The sequence below is a fragment of the Cottoperca gobio genome, chromosome 15 (assembly GCF_900634415.1).
Source record: "Cottoperca gobio chromosome 15, fCotGob3.1, whole genome shotgun sequence".
NCBI lineage: Eukaryota > Metazoa > Chordata > Actinopteri > Perciformes > Bovichtidae > Cottoperca > Cottoperca gobio.
The window spans coordinates 23,387,377-23,407,676 of NC_041369.1; the positions used below are offsets into that span (position 1 = coordinate 23,387,377).

The 20,300-nt window shown below is 41.9% G+C and overlaps 1 protein-coding gene across 5 annotated transcripts in view; it reads right to left on the reverse strand.

The window, feature by feature from the left end:
• The window catches only part of LOC115020155 (attractin-like protein 1), a 229,627-nt gene that overhangs the window by 38,552 nt on the left and 170,775 nt on the right, over nt 1–20,300 (reverse strand). For 3 of the 5 annotated variants that reach the window (XM_029450076.1, XM_029450080.1, XM_029450078.1), the window contains one exon: nt 1,826–1,921. In XM_029450076.1, coding sequence (XP_029305936.1) covers nt 1,826–1,921 — 96 coding nt within the window. The remainder of the gene's footprint in view (nt 1–1,825; nt 1,922–20,300) is intronic. The other 2 variants (XM_029450077.1, XM_029450079.1) reach the window with 1 other exon arrangement.

The window sequence follows — 20,300 nt, forward strand, 5'->3', positions numbered from 1 at the left end:
TTTACTTAAGTAAAGGATTCACATTGCCCGACCCCAACATGTGTATCTAAACTCTGCATGTGTATGTCATGGAGTGCAGATATGAGCAGCTGCCCCTCTGAGGGCCCTCACTCCACCAGGCCCCTCCCGAGGACTCTTCAGGCGCGGTGGGTGAAGGTGAAGTGCCGGCACAGAGAGAGCTGTTCTCACACATGACATCTAAAAGAAACGTGGGCTATTGCAACGTGCAGCTGCACCCCCCCCCCCCCCCCCCAGCCAGTACTTCTCTGCTTAGCGAACAAAGCGACACTGTCGTATCGTTCTCTCGCAGACCTCCTGAGATTTCCTCCAACATCACAAAAGGGAACCTTTCTGTGACCCATTGCTTTCCATCATTTCTATAACTAGTCGATTTATCGTTGCAGCTCTCGTTTTTAAAGTGAATTGAATCGACAAGGGTCGACGTTGACTCGGCCTTGCACTGCACTGCACTGCACTGCACTCGCTGCGCTGCACTGCACTGCACTGACTGCGCTGCACTGCACTCACTGCCTGCACTGCACTCGCTGCACTCACTGCACTGCACTCACTGCGCTGCACTGCACTGCACTGACTGCGCTGCACTGCACTCACTGCACTGCACTCGCTGCACTGCACTCGCTGCACTCACTGCACTGCACTCGCTGCACTCACTGCACTGCACTCACTGCACTGCACTCGCTGCACTCACTGCACTGCACTCGCTGCACTCACTGCACTGCACTGCACTGCACTCGCTGCACTGCACTCACTGCACTGCACTCACTGCACTCACTGCACTCGCTGCGCTGCTGCACTGCACTCACTGCACTCACTGCACTCACTGCGCTGCACTCGCTGCGCTGCACTGCACTCACTGCACTGCTGCACTGCACTGCACTCACTGCGCTGCGCTGCACTGCGCTGCACTGCACTCACTGCTCTGCACTGCGCTGCACTGCACTCACTGCACTGCACTCACTGCACTGCACTCACTGCACTCACTGCACTGCGCTGCACTGCACCCGCTGCACTGCACTGCGCTGCACTGCGCTACACTGCGCTGCACTGCACTCACTGCACTCACTGCACTGCACTCGCTGCGCTGCACTCACTGCACTGCTGCACTGCACTCACTGCGCTGCACTGCACTCGCTGCGCTGCACTGCACTCGCTGCGCTGCACTGCGCTGCGCTGCACTGCTCTGCACTGCACTCGCTGCGCTGCACTGCGCTGCGCTGCACTGCTCTGCACTGCACTGCACTGCACTGCACTGCGGGACGGCTGATGTCAAACTGTCTTTATGAACCTCGGCCATTTGTTTACCTCCAATCCCAACAGAGTTCTCTCAGTGGTTTTTAGTGCAGTTCGCTCTTCAGGGCCCAAACATGTCTTTTCTCTTCACTTCTGACAATGTGCGGTGAGCAGTGGAACGCAGAGAGGCCACTTCACATCCATGTCCGCCCACACTGCTTGATTCACCTATCTTTCCTGATTATATCTCTCACTGACTCTGCGGTGGAGCCAGGACGACTGCTGCGTATGCATTTAAATTAAGACAAGTTGCCATAAATGCAACTTGCCTCAAAGCAACTTCTTGCGCTACCTGTTTGTTTACAGGGCCAGCATCCTGTTGTGTATCCACACACACCCACACACTGGCAGAAGGTCAGAGGGCCACGCTTTAGTATCCTTGCATGGATATGCAAATGTGCCTTCAATGAGTTGTGTGTTCCCAAAACACCACGATTTCCCTTGTGTGTGTATGTGTGTCTTCCTTGGTTGTGTTTGTTTCTGTGTGCGTCTATGTTTGTGTCTCTTTGCTGACCTGTAGCAGCTCCTCCTGGTCACCGCCCACCTCCAGCGCTACAGCAACCGAAGCAAAGGGACGACTGGCCATCTGCTGCCGCTCTCTCATCAGCTGCTATAGAGTGAGACAGAAAAAGAGAAAGGAATTTCTTATTCAACATGTTACTTTGAGGGAAATGTTTGACAGAATACCCAGTTTCAACTCACAACACATTGTTGTTCATGTACAGGTGCAGATTTTATCCAGCAACCAAATGGTATATATTTAGGTCATGATAACTACTTTTGTTGTAATAATTTCGATAAATGATAATAAGACCATTTTATGCCAGGTATAATAATAATACAATAATAATAATAACAATAGAAAATAATAATATTAAAAATGATAATAATAATAAAATAAATACTATTATTAATAATAATAATAATAATAATAATAAATACAATAATAATAATAAAATTAATATAATTTAATTTAATTCTTAAGAATATTCAGACATTGGAATTGAAATGTGAAAATTATATATATTCAAAATATCCTAAATAAAAAAAACAACAACCAAAACAATAAACAAAATGGACTCTCTGGGACTCTTCGAGCTCTGTTAACAAAAAATGCGAATGCCTTATAATAGTGGGGAAATCCCTGCTCGTTATTCCGTCATCATGTTGGCTAAAATGTGACACTCATGTAAACAAACATAACAGGTAATATCGAGGTCAGCAAATATGTTCAAGGTCATGTTCATATTTCGTACGATACATAAATAACGTAATTATTGTGACAGGCTTATACATATGTCTGCGTTTCTAACCAATAACCTGTGTGATTAAGGAGAAAAGAGAGTTGAAGAGTGATCGGGAAAGTGAGTTGGAGAGAAATAGAAAGAGAGACAGAGAGCAGGACAGTAGAGGAAGAAAAGGAGGAGAATGAGGGAAAAGTAGGGAGCAGAGATCAAAGCAGAAAGGTTGACGTATGCGCAGGAGGAAGGCAAAGAGGAGTGGGGAATGGCAGGGTGGTGGGGGGACCGAGGGAGTCATATGGGAGGAGGAGGGGGGGGCAAACTTCATTAATGAGGAAATGTCAGATGAACAAAGGCAGATGGCATGGCCTTTATCAGCATGAGGTCCAAACATCGACTGAAAACAAACACAGATATACAGCACAAAAAACATTTGGGATCAAGCACACACAAAGAAATGCTCACTCCCACACACACTCACACCAACAGAGATCAAAAGTATCTACGTGCATCTATACCTGCACAAACACAACATGCTCGCTGCACCCTCATCTCCCCACAAGCCTGTTTCCCAGATCTTTCCACTTCACTACAGGCATGCTAATGGGGGTTTTGTTTCTACAGCTACATTTAGCTTGGGGGTGGCCACCTGTTTCACGCAAAACAAACTCATTTCTGGACGATTATGCGCCAAGCTCTAATCATCAGTATGTTGCTTCGGCAGAAAATCTGCCTGGTGCACACACACACACACACAACACACACACACACACACACACACACACACACACACACACACAAAGGAGAATCTGGGCTGCAGATTGTGACCCTCACAGGATGGAAAACTTGTGTTTGTTTATAACCCGAGAGGGTTTTTCACTAAGATGAAATGAACTTGTTTGTATCAGTGTGGGAAAATCCAGTCATTGCAAAAACAAGCACAGTAAGGTAGAGAAAGGGAATAAGAATAATAGAGCTGGGGGATAGTCAGGACGTTGAAGATGTTACAATCACTTGCTTTCAATTATCCCATTAAGACACACATGACACAAAGATCAGATGAAAATATATGCAAACTATGAAACAGCAACAAGAAAAAGAAGCACAAGAAGGATGTGAGAGAGATTTAGAAAGAAAGAATAGTCACAGAGGAGCCCCGACTTGAGAAATAAAAGCAACAACAAGGGAACAAGCAGAAACCGTACAGAAAGAAAGAAGAAGCTAAATGTCAAAGGCCTCCCCAGCCTGTTACCTCTACCTAAACTGAAGCACCTCCCGTACCTCTGCGTCCTCTCTGCACATTGACATTAACCAGCTGCCGGCTGCTCACTTGCCAGTCTCAGACTCTTTAAGAATGAACGAACACTACACCTGTAGCTACATCAGCGCAGTCAGGCGCTCCGGCAACGGCTCTGCTAGCTCGCCGCCGCGCCGGCTATCATGATGTCTTCTCTTGTTAGCTGTCAACCGCTATGCTAACGCTGCTCAGATGACAGGGTGTGCTTGCTAGCATTGCTGTTAGCCTCCTGTTGATGTCGGCTTAGATTTGTTACAGCCCAGCTGAGTGGGAGGAAAAAGGGGGGTTACTGTGAGCTTTGCATGAGGTAATGTATCCCCTGCAAACATCTACACATTAGAACTTTAGAAGTATTGTCAGTGTCTATTTATAAAGAGGTAATGATTTATGTCATATACACAGGCACTACTATACTGACTTCTACATTGTGTAGTCCCTGAAGGCTCCATACCTTACTATACAGACACACACATACTGTCATTTTCTGTTGACTGCAATACCTTTGGTGCGTAACTGAACCTGTGTTCTGTTTGGATGCAGCCATGTGTGAGTTTGTGTCATATGAGGTTTGCTCTCAGCTCTTTCTTCCCTAAAGCCACTGTGTGGTGAGATTAGACCAACAGGTCAAGGTGAGCTGGGTCATTCTTGTGTTTGTATGTGTGTGTGTGTGTGTGTGTGTGTGTGTGTGTGTGTGTGTGTGTGTGTGTGTGTTGACCTGATAAATCAGTCTAGACAGTGGAATTATGTCATAACAAGAGGTCTGGTGAATATGCAAAGTGTGTTTGTTTGTGTACATATAGACTTATATTTTTGTTCACCACATGTATATATATGTACATTCATACAAATGCAAATGTCCAATTCAAACAGAATTGCTTGCTTCCACTTGCATGTGTTGTGTGTTCAATGCACTTTGATAAGTCCTTGGTTGGGCAACAAGGACAAGGCAGTGGCCATCTTCTCTGTCTGCCTGTCAGTCTGTAAATCAGAAATAAAACGGCTAATGAACTCAGCTGTGCTGTAAACAAGCAGTGCCACCCTAGACACCACCAAGTGGACGACAAAAGGAGGGGGAGCGTGCAGACAGAGCTACATGTGCGTATGTGTCTCAGGGAGACAGAGAAAGAGAGCAATAACATTTAGTTTTCCCATTTCAAGGATTTTAGCAGATGCCTGAAATTCAAACTTAATCGGAAGACACAAAGTTAACATTTCCTGTGAGTGTGCTTACACTCAATATTGAATGTGCCTATGTTTACCTAGCCTCGAGGGGAAGCATAGCATCCAAACATCCATTCATGCATCCATCCATCCACCTGGCCAGCCATCTCAGCTGGACAGACAGACGCATAAACAGCCAGGAGATAAAATGAGAGTGCTGCAACAATGAAGCCAATCACATGCGAATTATGCTTCACAGAACGCGGCTCAACCAAAGTAGCACCTGCAAACTCAAATTGCCAGTCCTGTTGGACGGATTGGAAATATCTGTGCTGTTTGCTGATTTCGGATACACGCCTGTGCAAATTACAGGTTTCACAACACAACGAGTGGCTCACTTGCGACTGTGGCTGCAATTAAACTCCTACGTCACCTCGGTGAGGGCAAAACTAGTATTATCACATCTGCAAATGTCTGGACAAGTGTCAGTGTCGGTATGTGTGTTGGTAGATAGTTGTGGCAGAATAACGCAGCAGCATTTACTTCATATTCTGTGGCACAAAATTGCTGTCGATATGTATACGTGTGTGTGCGGACGCATTCTTCCACATGTACTGTCAGTCTGGGGCTGGTTTCAGGGTTTAGGAGTTCCAATTAAGACAAATGTAAACGCTACAACATACATCTATTTTAGACAATAGTGCACTTCCAACTTTATTGTAATTGTGTGGGGAACACCTGTACCACATATGCTCTGAACGTTTACATACTAGCATAGAAGAAGAAGAAGAAGAAGAAGAAGAAGAAGAAGAAGAAGAAGAAGAAGAAGAAAAAGAAGAAGAAGCAGAAGAAGAAGAAGAAAGAAGAAAAGAAGAAGAAGAAGAAGAAGAAGAAGAAGAAGAAGAAGAAGAAGGAAAAGAAGAAGAAGCAGAAGAAGAAGAAAAAGCAGAAGAAAGAAGAAGAAAAAGCAGAAGAAGAAGAAGAAGAAGAAGGAAAAGAAGAAGAGAAGCAGAAGAAGAGAATAAGAATAAGAATACCATAAGAATAATTATAATCATTATAATAATTATAATAATTAAAATAATAAGATCAGAATAATAAGAAAAATCACAATAATAATAAGAATAATAATCAGAATAATAATAATAATCAGAAAAATAATAAGCATAAAAATAATAATCATAATAATGAAAGAATAATAATCAGAATAATAATAATAAGAATAATCATAAAAATAATAATAATCATAATAATAATAATAATAATAACATAATAAGAATAATAAATAATAATAATAATAATCATAAAAATAATAATAATCATAATAAGTATAATAATAATATAATAATAATAATCATAAAAATAATAAGAATCAGAATAATAATCTAATAATAATCATAATATAATCATAAAATAATTATAATCATAAAATATATATAATAATTAAATAATAATAATCACAATAATAAAAATCACAATAATAATAATAATCAGAAAATAATAATAATCATAATAATAATCATAAAAATATAATCTAATAATAATAATAATAATAAATAATAATAAGTCATAAAAATAAGAATAATCATAATAATAATAATAAGAATAATCATAAAAATAATAATAATCATAATAATAATCATAATAATAATATAATCATAAAATAATTATAATAATTAAATAATAATAATCATAATAATAAAAATCACAATAATAATAATAATCATATAATAATAATAATCATAATAATATCATAAAAATAATATCATAAAAAAATAAAAAAAGATAAAAAAAAAAAAAAATAAGAATAATAATAATAATAATAAAAAATATAATAATCATAATAATAATAAATAATCTAATAATAACATAAAATAATATAATCATAATAATAATAATATCATAATATAATATAATAATAATTTATAATAATAATATAATCATAATAATTAATAATAATAATAATAATCTATAATAATAACAACAAGAATTATAATATAAAATAATATAATAATAATAATAATACCATCATAATAATAATAATAATCATAATAATAATATTCATAATAATAATAATATAATAATAATTCATAATAATAATAATAATAATTATAATAATAATAATTATAATAATAATAATAAGAATAAGAATAAGAATAGAATATAATAGATCAGAGGGGAATTATTACTCACACAGACGAACAAGAACAATTAAACACACCCAACAGAGCAGAATTTGCTGATGTGAATCTACCAAACAACACATTTCTCATCCAACATTATTGCCCCTGCTTCCCCTGTAGATGTAATGCAACATCAGCGTCCATGTTCCTCCGGTCCATCTGTAACCTAACTAGATGGTTTAATCAATGCCACAGAAGGCTGCAGGTTTAGGCCTGATTAATGTTTTAATCAGAGATAGGAGGGAAACAACCATTCCTAGACAGGCGTTATAAGTCTTCTGGACTGTTCAAATCCACAGAGAGATTCACCATGTTGCACTGCAAGCAAGTCTTAAAGCTAATGTCTGTGCTAACAATGTCCTAAACATAACTTTTAAATAATGACTATGAAACTATTTTTATTTATTATTTGAAACTCTTCACTCCAGATGTCCCCTTCTGGGACCAATGGCTATTCGATCACTGTGTCTCCCAGTGTCCCAGACTGTAATATAATCCCCTCTTAAAAAGAGTCTGCTGGGTGCATCAAAAGTAAATGCCAATATGAGAAGGAATAGATGAAAAGGGGGGAATGTGACTTTACGGTTCAGCACCAAAAGTAAAATCTTCTTCTAATGTAAAAGCCGGTCAAGCATTCTGTGAATCTGCAGAATCAGTCTTCTCTTCAGTGTTAGAAGAGCAGGATTACACATCTGTTACACATTACAGCTTTATGGCTCTCATTTTGGAGGGAACTGTTCTTGGGCACAGAAGTTAGTTGGACAAAGAGTACCATACAGTACCTCTTATATCTTTCTTCTCTCTGTAGCGCTACAGTAGCAGTATAGGCACAACAGAGATGCTGCATGGCTTGTGTCAAGAAGGTGTACCTTCAGAAACATCAAGTCTTTCACTTGGGCACCAAATCGCCACACAACCTTAAAGATGCCAAGAAAGCAATATGAAAAGAGCATTGTTGGAACATGATAGGCATCTCCACAAATAACACACACACATGTACGTATTCATACAACCATGATTGATAGTGATAAGTATTCAATTATTCCCTCATTTTGTTGCTTTTCAAGCTCAGTGGTGTGACTGGAGACAGATAGGATTTACAGCTTTGCATAAATATGATATTCGCTATTGAAGAAAGAATGAATCATTTCAGGCGCAGTGTCCGCAGAGACAACGTCGGTTTGACACAACGCAGCTGCTTTACAAAGGACACACGGGCGCACTCGTGAATTTACATCATAAAAACACTTGGAATAACTGCCATATGAGTGTGTTGGATGTGTGCAGACAAACAGGTGTGAGCAGAGAAAGACAGACTGACAATCCCACACACACACACACACACACTCACACTCACACTCCTCCGCCTCTTGAATTTGTATGCCAGTGAGACAACAATAGATTGGCGATAACAAATCTCATTTCCTGCATGTTTGCCAAGTTTCCAGCAACAATTTGTCTCCTGGCTGAATGTGGTGAGTGGATCTGATTGGAGGGAACAAGGGCACAGATATCCTCGTCTGACAGAATTCACCAGAACACACCAGCTGCCAACACACCGTCCTCGGCACAGAGCACTTGGAAATCTTGTTCGTGGAGACTGCAAGACAAAGCCTTGGGATTGTAGTTCTACGAAACGAACACCACCAACAATATAGCTGTGGTACTGTGAGGTGACTAACAGAGGATTATGTAGGAGACCCAGAGTCGCCACTTCAATACAACAATGACTCAACAGGCTGATCACTCCTTCAGCAGAATCCAGTTCCCTGCTGTCCAGCCCGAAACACTAAATACGCTGGAACTCCAGATGCTGCTCAGATGTTGATGTGCATGTTCCAAACTTTAGTTTCTTCTCAACAACTTATTATACTTTCATTTCTTGCAATCTCCTTTTCATAGCTTAAAAGCTTCAACAGAAGAAGCACTTTAACTATTAATTAGCAAAGCGACAGTTGTGTGGAGCACACTGAACATGTAGATGGGAACAGAGAAATGCTTAATGCCATTGGACCAGGATTATAAGTGAAATACATCACAGTCTGCATTCAAGTTCAACATTATGTGATAATGCAGTTAAAGGCCCTGTCACACAGAAACGGAACAGAAATACAGTACGTGAATACCTACGTGACTACGTTAGAGGTACGTTATATATAGGCTAGGTCGGCTGACGGTGAATCCTACAGCCAATGTATTGATAACGAGTGGATAACCTATTCTGCCGTACGGAGCTGTGTGACAGGGCCGTATGTCTGGCGTGTTCGGTGTGTCGTCTGCGTCCTTCTAACGATCACAACTTACCCTTAATTTATATCAACCTATTGCCGATATTTCGTATGCACCGGCATACGTTTCTGTCATACGGAGCTGTGCGACAGGGCCTTTAGTGCAGGTGATTTGAAATGTCAAATGTCGAAACTTTACAACAGTTTGTGGGAACAAAAGCGTCTGAACATCTAAAAGCCTGGTTTACAAAACGGTCGGCTGAGGTGAAGTATTTGTGATTTGTAGGAAATGGGATGAAACTTGTAAAACCACTTGTACTTCAAGGTCTTTGCAAAACAGCCATGAGTGATTGTAGAGGTGCTCGTGTCCTGCAGGACTTTATAAGAGCTGGATTACCAGGGTGAGGACGAGAGGAGGCAGGATGTTATAACTACAGCTGAACATCTTGCACAGATACTGGCATGGTGGTAGAATAAATCCCCATTGATTTGGAGAGCTAATTAGAGAGCCAGAGAGACAAAGAGAGACAGAGAAGGCTTATAGATCGGGTGGCTTGTAGCTGTTACTCTGAACAAGGCAGACACGCTCTTGTATTATGACCAATAAGTCCCATTCACAGCTATCTGCCTGGCAATTACTGCTAACACTTGGAGGGGCGAGAGAAAGGGAAGGAGCGACGGCAACACAGAGAGACGGAAATATGCCACATCAAATAGAACAAAAATAGGCCATTTCATTTTGGGTTTGTGGGAAACAAAACTGTCAAACGCTTAATACATGTACAGTGTGAGAGCCTTAACGTTTTCAAAAACGATCCTGAACATCTGAGGCGGACAGCTCTCTTTCCACCACTGCCAGGAAAGAGCTTTTCCTACCATATCAGCTGAAGTACAATCACAGCATTGGAATATAATACAGCTGCACGGCTCTGATCTGCAGTGTGACTGTACCGCATGATACAATAAGGGTTGAAATCCTGTTGCCTTTCTTCACACGGTCATAATCGCTTCTAAGTGTTGATATCAACAGGAACACTGTTTTCCTCAGTGTTGTTACAGTACATGTACAAATAAGTGTGTCTATTTCTAAAAAACTGTTTTTGCAAGTGTTTCTGAATACAAAGCTCACATGTGACCAATAACTCTTCTAATGTCTGTCGCAGCTAAGAAGACACTGAACACGGTGAGAAGGTCTGGATCTAGATCTGAATCATTTATGTAAATTGGTCGGATTAAACGTTTAAAAAGTAAACTGGAGGTGATTTAAGGCTTCACTGACGTGTCAAACCAGGAGAACATACAGGCTTTTAAAATCTCTCTCTCTCTCTCTGTCCGGTCCTCTATTCCTCAAATGTAGTGACCGCAGTGTTAAGCAGTGTGGTGACCTGGTCCACTAAATCATCACCCGCTAACAGAGGGAGAGAGACATTAAGACAGAGAGAGAGAGAGAGAGAGAGAAGAGAGAGGAGAGAAGAGAGAAGAGGAGAGAGAGCAGAGAGAGAGAAGAGAGAGAGAGAGAGAGACAGAGACAAGAGAGAGAGAGAGAGAGAGATATACAATAGAAAACAGAGAGATATACAGAGAGAAAGAGAGACAGAGAGAGAGGAGAGAGAGAGAGCAGAGAGAGACAGAGAGAAGACAGAGAGACTAGAGAGAGGAGACAGAGAAGAGAGAGAGAGAGAGAGAGATAGAGAGAGACAGACAGAGACAGAGAGAGAGGAGACGAGAGAAAAGAGAGAGACAGAGAGAGAGACAGAGAGAGAGAGAGATAGATAAGAGAGAGAGAGAGACAGACAGATACAGAGAGAGAGAGACAGAGATAGAGAGCTGGAAGCAAAGAAAAGTGGGCCGTTTTCAGGGGTCATCCATTATATGCTATCACATTAGACCTCATCATTGGCCTGCCCGACAGCCATCATCCATTCACATTCTCCACAGGCCAATACACACACACACACACACACACACACACACACACACACACACACACACACACACACACACACACACACACACACACACACACACACAGACAGACAGAAGGAAAGGCTGTGTGTGTGTGTGTGTGTGTTGTATCCTCAGCCTGTCTCTCCATCCCGTTTCTTCACATGGCTGATAAAAGTCCAGCAGCAGCTGCAATACATCTGCAGTACCCGGCACATCGAACTCAAGTTACACTGCAGGTTTCACAACTTCAAACAGAACTGGTGTGTGTGTGTGTGTGTGTGTGTGTGTGTGTGTGTGTGTGTGTGTGTGTATGTATTCTTCTGGTTCCCACCAAGAAGACAACATTTTATGTAAAATGTACAATATGCAAGATAGTTTGTTTTTGCTTTTTAAGATTATTTTTGCCTTTATTTGATAGTTGATTTGTGGAACAAAGAGATGACATATAACAAACTGATTATATATAGAACAATAAGACAATTTCACCACTTTCTAAACACACGTGCTGCAGACAGAGACACATTGAAATTACAGAAACGCCTCAATTCCCACAAAACACAAGAGAAATATCTGGGTAGTGATTATGGAACCGGTCTGGTGTGAGCTCTTTTAGGGGTCATATTTTGGGGGCAAGATGTTGGGCTTCATACATATACAAACATATTAGTTTGACTTTATTTACGTTTTTAAACTTCCTTGGTTGTGTGACAAAGTTCATATTTTAGTATAAACTGTGAAGTGAAGAAAGAAATGTTTTTGCTCGTATTAACGTTTTATGAGATCAGGCTCCAGTGTGTGTGTGTGTGTGTGTGTGTGTGTGTGTGTGTGTGCGCGCGTGTGTGTGTGTGTGTGTGTGTGTGTGTGCACGTGTGTGTGTGTGTGTGTATAAATGTGTCAGCCAGAGGAGAAATCTGTAGGTGGTTCTTGTTATCACCATGACAGCTTGATTTACAAGATTTAAACAACCGTACATCCCTTTGACCACAGTCACACACACACACACACACACACACACACACACACACCACACACACACACACACACACACACACACACACACACACACACACGTTAGAAACGCTGCCAGGCCCCAATCACACAAACTATGCAAACATACACTGTACGCTGCGCTCCTCTCTTATTGTTATTATTATTATTATTAAACACACACACACACACACACACACACACACACACACACTTTTAGTTTCCTTGGGAACAGTGTTTATCCCGTCCATTTAGTCCATTTAGCCGTGTGTCCCATTAGCATCAACCTCCCATCTGTCTCCCCGGCCCCCAGAGGGGCTCCAGTGTGTGTGTGTGTGTGTGTGTGTGTGTGTGTGTGTGTGTCTGATTGCACGAGTGTGAGTAACAGTACTAGAGTTAATGTGTATGGAGAATGTTGTGTGTGTGTGTAGTTTATGTTACCTTCTGATAGCCCGCCCTTCCCCCCCACAAACTAATCAAATATCAGATTAACTTTCATCTGGTCCCACCTGCAGCAGCGATGACGTGCGTAATCATTACTCCTGACCTCTCTGGTTGGCTGGCTGGCACCCTTCCTCTCCACCACTTACACCCCACAGCTGACAGGCCAGCTGACTGTCACTTCCTGCCCTTTGTCCAATTAGATTGCGTCAACAACGGCTCTGATTGGACGTTGGTGAGCCGATAACCACACGGGCGAACCTTTTCTTAATGAGATCATTACATCTTCATAATGTAGTAATGTGAGGAGATGTTTAATCATTCTGGGGCTACCTCACTGTCAAATATGATTTTATTCACGTTGAAACAACTTTCTGGCTCATGAGAGGGAAGCAGGTCGACACAACAGCCTCCGTGTCTGAGTGTTTTAGGTCACTGCAAACAGAGCTTTGTGAAACTACCAGGGTGAGGATCTTCAGAAACGTTGACGTGTAAGCGTCACTTCCACGGCTATTTCACATGTTTACACATAAATGTACAGCTACTCTTCCACTACAATGAGGACAAGAGCGTCAGGATGCGCTCTGGTGGTTGTTGCTTTGTTAAACGTCTGTGGAACAGGAGCTGTGTGTGTGTGTGTGTGTGTGTGAGAGTGTGTGTGTGCTCAATGGTGTTTTTGCGTTTTCATGTGGTCGGGATTTTGTTTTAAAGCACGCTGCTGATTTCTGATGACCTTAAATCTTAAAGTAAGTATGTTTGGAACTGGCTGTATTGCACCTATGACAGTTTCCACCTGCTCACACTGTCCATACTGAGTTTGGTTCAACACATCTTGGTCTAATCTGTTTCCTGAACACTCAAACAAACCAGCATGTTGTTAAAGACACCTTTAAAGATTAGATCTTGCATGACACAAAATATCTTCATGGTGTCTGTTCATTAGATATTTAGGTTATTAATGCATCATCATCCCTCGCCATCTCTCTCCTCACCTTCTGTCTGTCTTGTTATTGCTCCATCCCTCCTTCCTCCTCTCTCAGTGCCAGTGAAACCTGAGTGTAGAGCTGCAGAGCCGGCACTCCTCAACACAACCCCATCTCATTAACAATGGCCTCAGCTCGCCACTATACACAACTCATCAACTGAGCGTGCGCACTTGTGTGTGCGTGTAAAGTAACACCGTGTTTGTGCGTGATGGAGGAGTCAGCAACTTTAGTGGCCAGCCTGCAGGCCTCATCTTGACATCCTTTTTAACAAGGAGCCGGTCAATCAATCTGATCAATAACTACCCGCAGCCCGCCAACATAAAGGTGTGTGTGTGTGTGTGTGTGTGTGTGTGTGTGTGTGTGTGTGTGTGTGTGCGTGCGTGTGTGTGCCACGCTGACTAATTCAGACATCTAGGCATAGCGGTGATCCTGTTGGGCCTCCTTTCAGTGCAGCGTGCCAGCTGCGGAAATGAAAAACCAGCGGCGTCCAAGAGGGAAAGCTGGCAGAGAGGGAGAAGCCAATAATGTTGGGATAAACAATCTTCTCAGAGAGACAGAGAGAGGGTAAGCAAGATGGGTGTGAGAGAAGAGGAGGAGAGAGAGAGGAGAGAGAGAGAGAGAAGAGAGAGAGAGAGAGATAGGTTAGTCAAGATGTGGTGAGGAGAGAGAGAGAGAGAGGAGAGAAGAGAGAGAGAGAGAAACAGAGTGAGTACAAGATGGTGTTGAGAGAGAGAGAGGAGATAGGAAGAGAGAGAGAGGTAGAAAGATTGTGGAGAGAGAGAGAGAGAGAGAGAGACAGAGATAGAAAGATGGTGCGAGAGAGAGAGAGAGAGACAGACAGAGAGAGAGCGAGACAGAGAGAGAGAGGTAGAAAGATGGTGTGAGAGAGAGAGGTAGAAAGATGGCGAGAGAGAGAGAGAGAGAGAGAGAGAGAGAGGAAGGAATTCAAGAGCAGAGTGAGGGAAGCCAACGGTTTTGCCAATAAACAAGCCAGCACAGCACTATTGCAGATTGCCGTAGAGCTTAGGTATACAGGATAGAGGCATTAGAGAGTCGGCCCCATCAGAGCAATGCAACAAGAGCTGATCATGCAAGTGTGTGAGAATGTGTTGAATATGGTGTGTTTGTAACAGACAATATGCCAGTGTGAGTGTTTCAGTCCGGAATGGTTTATTTATTATTCATTTGATTGTGTCACTTAAATATCAAGTTACGCACAATATGGACAAAAGTCGAGCTTCCAGTTTATTCTAAATATGTTGGATGGGACTACTTTCTCACCGAAGTGGGAACAACAGAAAGCGTTCCCTAAATCTATTATCAGAAACATTCAGTCTGTCCGTCACAATTCATACAAACTCCAATATCATTTTGGAGTTTGATGATTTCTTTATAGCTATTTAATGCTTTCAAACTGTGTTTTTGTGCTTGTTATTTATGTCATTATTGTTGTTTATATTATGTGTTTGTTGACTTATTAATTAATTATGAAGAATCACTCAAAGACGATGAGAGGAAACATCTGAATGCACATGAGGTGTCCTCATGTAATCCCTTTATGTTCACTTCAGCTCAGCACTGTATGTTTCTCTGTGTGTGCGTGTGTGTGTGTGTGTGTGTGTGTGTGTGTGTGTGTGTGTGTGCAGCAGTGTGTGATGTGTGTATTGTTGTAATTTGTTGCCCTGCAGCTTTGAGTAGCGGCTCATTATCTGAGCAGATTCCCATCTTCCATCCCTCAGGGCTGTTACAATCACAAAATTATTGATTCGCTGCGCTCCCCACAACAATGGATGGTGAATAAAACCTTGATGGAATAGATTTCCAACCTTCCTGGTTTAGCCGCTCATAAAACTTAGTTAATGTCGGTGTCAAACCAGCGGCGCTTATTCACTTTCTCATCGCTCAGTTTTACTTTTCAAACCTCTTAATCTCTCACTAAAAGATACAGTGCAGTCCCGCTGATGAACAACACAAAGTATATGAACGAGTTATGACTGAGATGCAAAGTGTATTGTGCAACAATATATTCCACATTCCTGCAAAATATCAAGTCTTTTAAACCTTTATATCATTTACTTTATTGTATAAATCCCTGATGTGGAACCCACCCAAGTAAATCTGAGGCATCATATGATGGTTATATTTGTACGACGTTTTGACCTGCAAAAAATTCCAATGCTGAAAGCTAAAAATGAAGAATCAGTGAGACGGAGAGACAGTGAGACAGAGAGACTAAGAGAGAGTGAGACTAAGAGAGAGTGAGAGACAGAGAGAGAAACACATAGAGAGAGTGAGACAGAGATACAGAGACAGTGAGGCAGTGAGCGAGTGAGACAGAGAGAGAGTGAGACAGAGAAAGAGAGTGAGACATAGAGAGAGTGAGACGGAGAGAAAGAGTGAGACATAGAGAGAGTGAGACAGTGGGAGAGAGTGAGACATAGAGATAGTGAGAAAGAGAGACAGTGAGAGAGTGAGACAAAGAGAGAGAGTGAGACAGAGAGTGAGACATAGAGAGAGAGTGAAGCATAGAGAGAGTGAGAAAGAGAGACATAGAGAGAGTGAGACAGCGAGAGAGAGACATAGAGAGAGATTGAGACAGAGAGTGAGACATAGAGAGAGAGGTGAGACAGAGAGTGAGACATAGAGAGAGAGTGAAGCATAGAGAGAGTGAGAAGAGAGACATAGTAGAGAGTGAGACAGCGAGAGAGTGAGAGACATAGAGAGAGTGAGACAGAGATACAGAGACAGTGAGGCATGTGAGCGCGTGAGACAGAGGAGAGAGTGAGACCGAGAAAGCGGTGCGACTGAGACATTTTTTAGGAGAGAGTGAGACGGAGATAAGAAGTGAGACATAGGAGAGAGTGAACAGTGGGAGAGAGTGAGACATAAGAGATAGTGAGAAGAGAGACCAGTGAGAGATTTGAGACAAAGAGAGAGGAGTGAGACAGAATGAGTGAGCCATAGAGAGAGAGTGAAGCATAGAGAGAGTGAGAAGAGAGACATAGAGAGAGTGAGGACAGCGAGAGAGACTAGCGGAGAGAGACAGAGAGAAGAGGAGACAGAGAGACAGTGAGATAGTGAGGCAGAGAGTGAGACATAGAGAGAGAGTGAGACAGAGAGTGAGACAGAGAGTGAGACAGAGAGTGAGACAGAGAGAGAGTGAGATAGTGAGACAGAGAGTGAGACATAGAGAGAGTGAGACAGAGAGTGAGACATAGAGAGAGAGTGAAGCATAGAGAGAGTGAGAAAGAGACATAGAGAGAGTGAGACAGCGAGAGAGAGAGACATAGAGAGAGTGAGACAGAGAGACAGTGAGATAGTGAGACAGAGAGTGAGACATAGAGAGAGTGAATCATAGAGAGAGTGAGAAAGAGAGACATAGAGAGAGTGAGACAGCGAGAGAGAGAGACATAGAGAGAGTGAGACAGAGAGAGAGTGAGACAGAGAGACAGTGAGAGAGTGAGACAGAGAGTGAGACAGAGAGAGAGTGAGACAGTGAGATAGTGAGACAGAGAGTGAGACATAGAGAGAGAGTGAGGCATAGAGAGTGCGAAAGAGAGACAGTGAGAGAGTTAGACATAGAGTGAGAAAGTGAGACAAAGAGAGAGAATGAGACAGAGAGAGGCAGAGCGTGAGACATAGAGAGAGAGAGTGAAGCATAGAGAGAGTGAGACAGAGAGACAGTGAGAGAGTGAGACAGAGAGTGAGACAGAGAGACAGTGAGTCGCCAAAAAGCTTCATGAAAAGACAGGAAATAGATCCTGAGCACAGAGGACTGAGAACACACACAAGATTCAGAGCGGCATCTCAGGGTAAAGCACCACAGTTAAAGCCACTAGAACAAAGCTTTACTCCTCTGAGAAAGTCTGTGTGTACGTGTGTGTATATGTGTGTGTGTGTGTGTGTGCTTACTATTCCACAAGTCAAAAGTCAAACAGAGGTAAGGGCTCTCAGACGGGATGTTCCGAGCCAGAGAGGCAGAGTAAAGAAAAACAGTTGATAGATTCATGCTGTGATAAGGAAACGCTCTTCCACATCACACAGAGTTTAAACAGAGTCTTTAATGTTGCTCTTTAAAAAAGGAAGAAGCAGAGGAGCGGGATGAGGAGAAAGGAACAGCACCGGAGCCAGACTTCTATATTTGCTGGTGTGGAAACGGGGTAAAGAGAGGTGTTTGATGGGGGAGGAGAGGGGAGATGGAGAGGGGAGATGGAGATGGAGATAGAGATACGCATGCTGCCTGAACCGTGGATAAACAGAGACAACGTGCTGCGTCAAGACAGAACAATGAAGAGAAAGTGGAGCGGGTGCAGAGGAGGAGGAAGTTAGAGAGGAGGGATGAGGAGGATATGTTAGAAAGATAGTCAGGGTTAGACTTAGTTACATCACTTTGTAATGTGATCTGCACCCAAAGAGTGGTAAAGAACTAAATGTATAAACAGTCCTTTCATGAGTGTTTTATCCTGTGCTTCTTGGACAACTTGATTAGCTTTATATTCTTCTTTTCTTTCTGTGAAGCTGTATTAGCATATTAGCTGCAGGTCCTTGGGGAAAGAGGGCTGAAAACACCTTCATCAAAAACTTTATGTCCTTATAAAGTTGTTCTACTGTATTTACACATTCAGCAAACATGGAGAAACATTACGATAACATCAGATGATAATACAATATATGCTTATTTTCCATTAATGCCTCTTTAATTATGAACTAAAACTCAAATGTATACGCTCACATTAGCGCTTTAGAACATGGCTGTAAAGGCTACAGAGGAGGAAATGCAGATCTCTGAGCAGAGAGAAATAAAAACCCAGATTTTATGCTGCAGAGCAACTTTTCAGCTCCTTTGTTCCAAACCATTAATAAACACAGCACTAATGCACTTCCATTCATCTTACTCAAAGCCTGATGGTAACTGATATCAAACCCATTGTTGGAACTCCCTGTTCTACACCTCACCGTTCCAGCATGAAAAATAACCCATTTTCTGTTTTGATCAAAGCCTTTTAGTTTGACAGATGAAAGGAACATATTTCATACAGAAAGAAAGGGCTCTTTATGTGTTGTTTTTAAATCAATTCAGGTTATTGAGTCACTTGATTCCAACAGTAAAATCACCTGCCACTGCTGCTTTTATGAGATTTGATCAAATGTGGCCCGACATGACGTCTAGAGACGGCATTCCCCAGGAACACCATCGGTTCTATGATCAAACACTTGGTCAACAGGATGTGTACAGAACACATGTACAGTACACGTGTACAGTACACCTGTACTGTACAGGTGTACTGTACATATGCTCATAAAAGCAGCAGTGGCAGGTGATTTTACAGTACACATGTACAGTAAACATTTTGAATTATAAGAACATGTCTGTTCCCTGTTCATTGTCTGTTCAAATATTTTGTAGATCTTTTGCATAATTTAAACATTTTTCGTGTCCCTTTCTCAACTCAGCTGAGAAGCGTTACTCTTGGGGAGCGATATTAAATACATAATTTTAGTTTGTCAAGGGGAAGAGGATGTACGACATATATAAGGTCATTTCTATTGAACAACGTTCAGATACAATAATCTCAACGTTCAGATACATACAGAACGTGTGTCCACACGTTCTGTATGTATCTGAACGTTGTTCTCATGCAACAGGCACATTAGTTAAATTAGTAGGAGAAACAACAACCTACATGTTCAATATTGTAATTGTTTTGGTGCGATTGTTCAAACGTCTCAGCCGGTCTGTCCACCTCCTGTCTGCAGGTCTTATTGTCGTATGTGCAGTTGACCCGGGCAGAGCAGCTTCCTTATGACTGAACGAATTAACACAGGAAGAAGAAGTATTCTGTGTGATTGGGTAATTGACTGATAAGGAGCAATTGTCCTTCTGCGTGATTGGGCAATTGACTAAGGAAGAGGAGAGCCCAGGAGGAGAGGGTCCTCTTGAGAAGCTGCTGAGTGTCTCTGCAGACACATAAGAGCAGATGTCCGCTCTGCACTCAGCCACAATCACCTTCGTCCCAGTCTGTGTCCCTCTCTGTCACACACGCACACGCACACGCACACACACACACAGAATAACAAACACCACTGAAGTTCTTCAGAGCTTTTCACCTCATAGTTTTGGTTTTCTGAAGAAAGTGTAACATCTTAATATCCGGGCTCTTGTTTCACCACATGTGCAACATGAAAGCTGCATTTTGCAAAATAAGATGAGTGAATATTGCACACAAAAAAGTAAATTCAGTTTATAAAATGTTTTTCTTTTCAGAAAAAGCAAAGGACAAAGGGAGCTCCAACCTCTCCACCTGAATACTTATTTAAAACTTATTGAATAACATAAATGCTTCATCACAAGGCCGTAAAACAAGACTATGATGCAGTGTTCTGTCTTCTGTTCTGATCCTTCTGTCTCTGACACAAATACAAAAACATCTTCCCTTCTCTCTCCACCGTCAGCTGAGCCTTTAACACCGTACCACCTGAGGCCCTGTGAATAAATAGACAAATAGATCCTTCCAGAA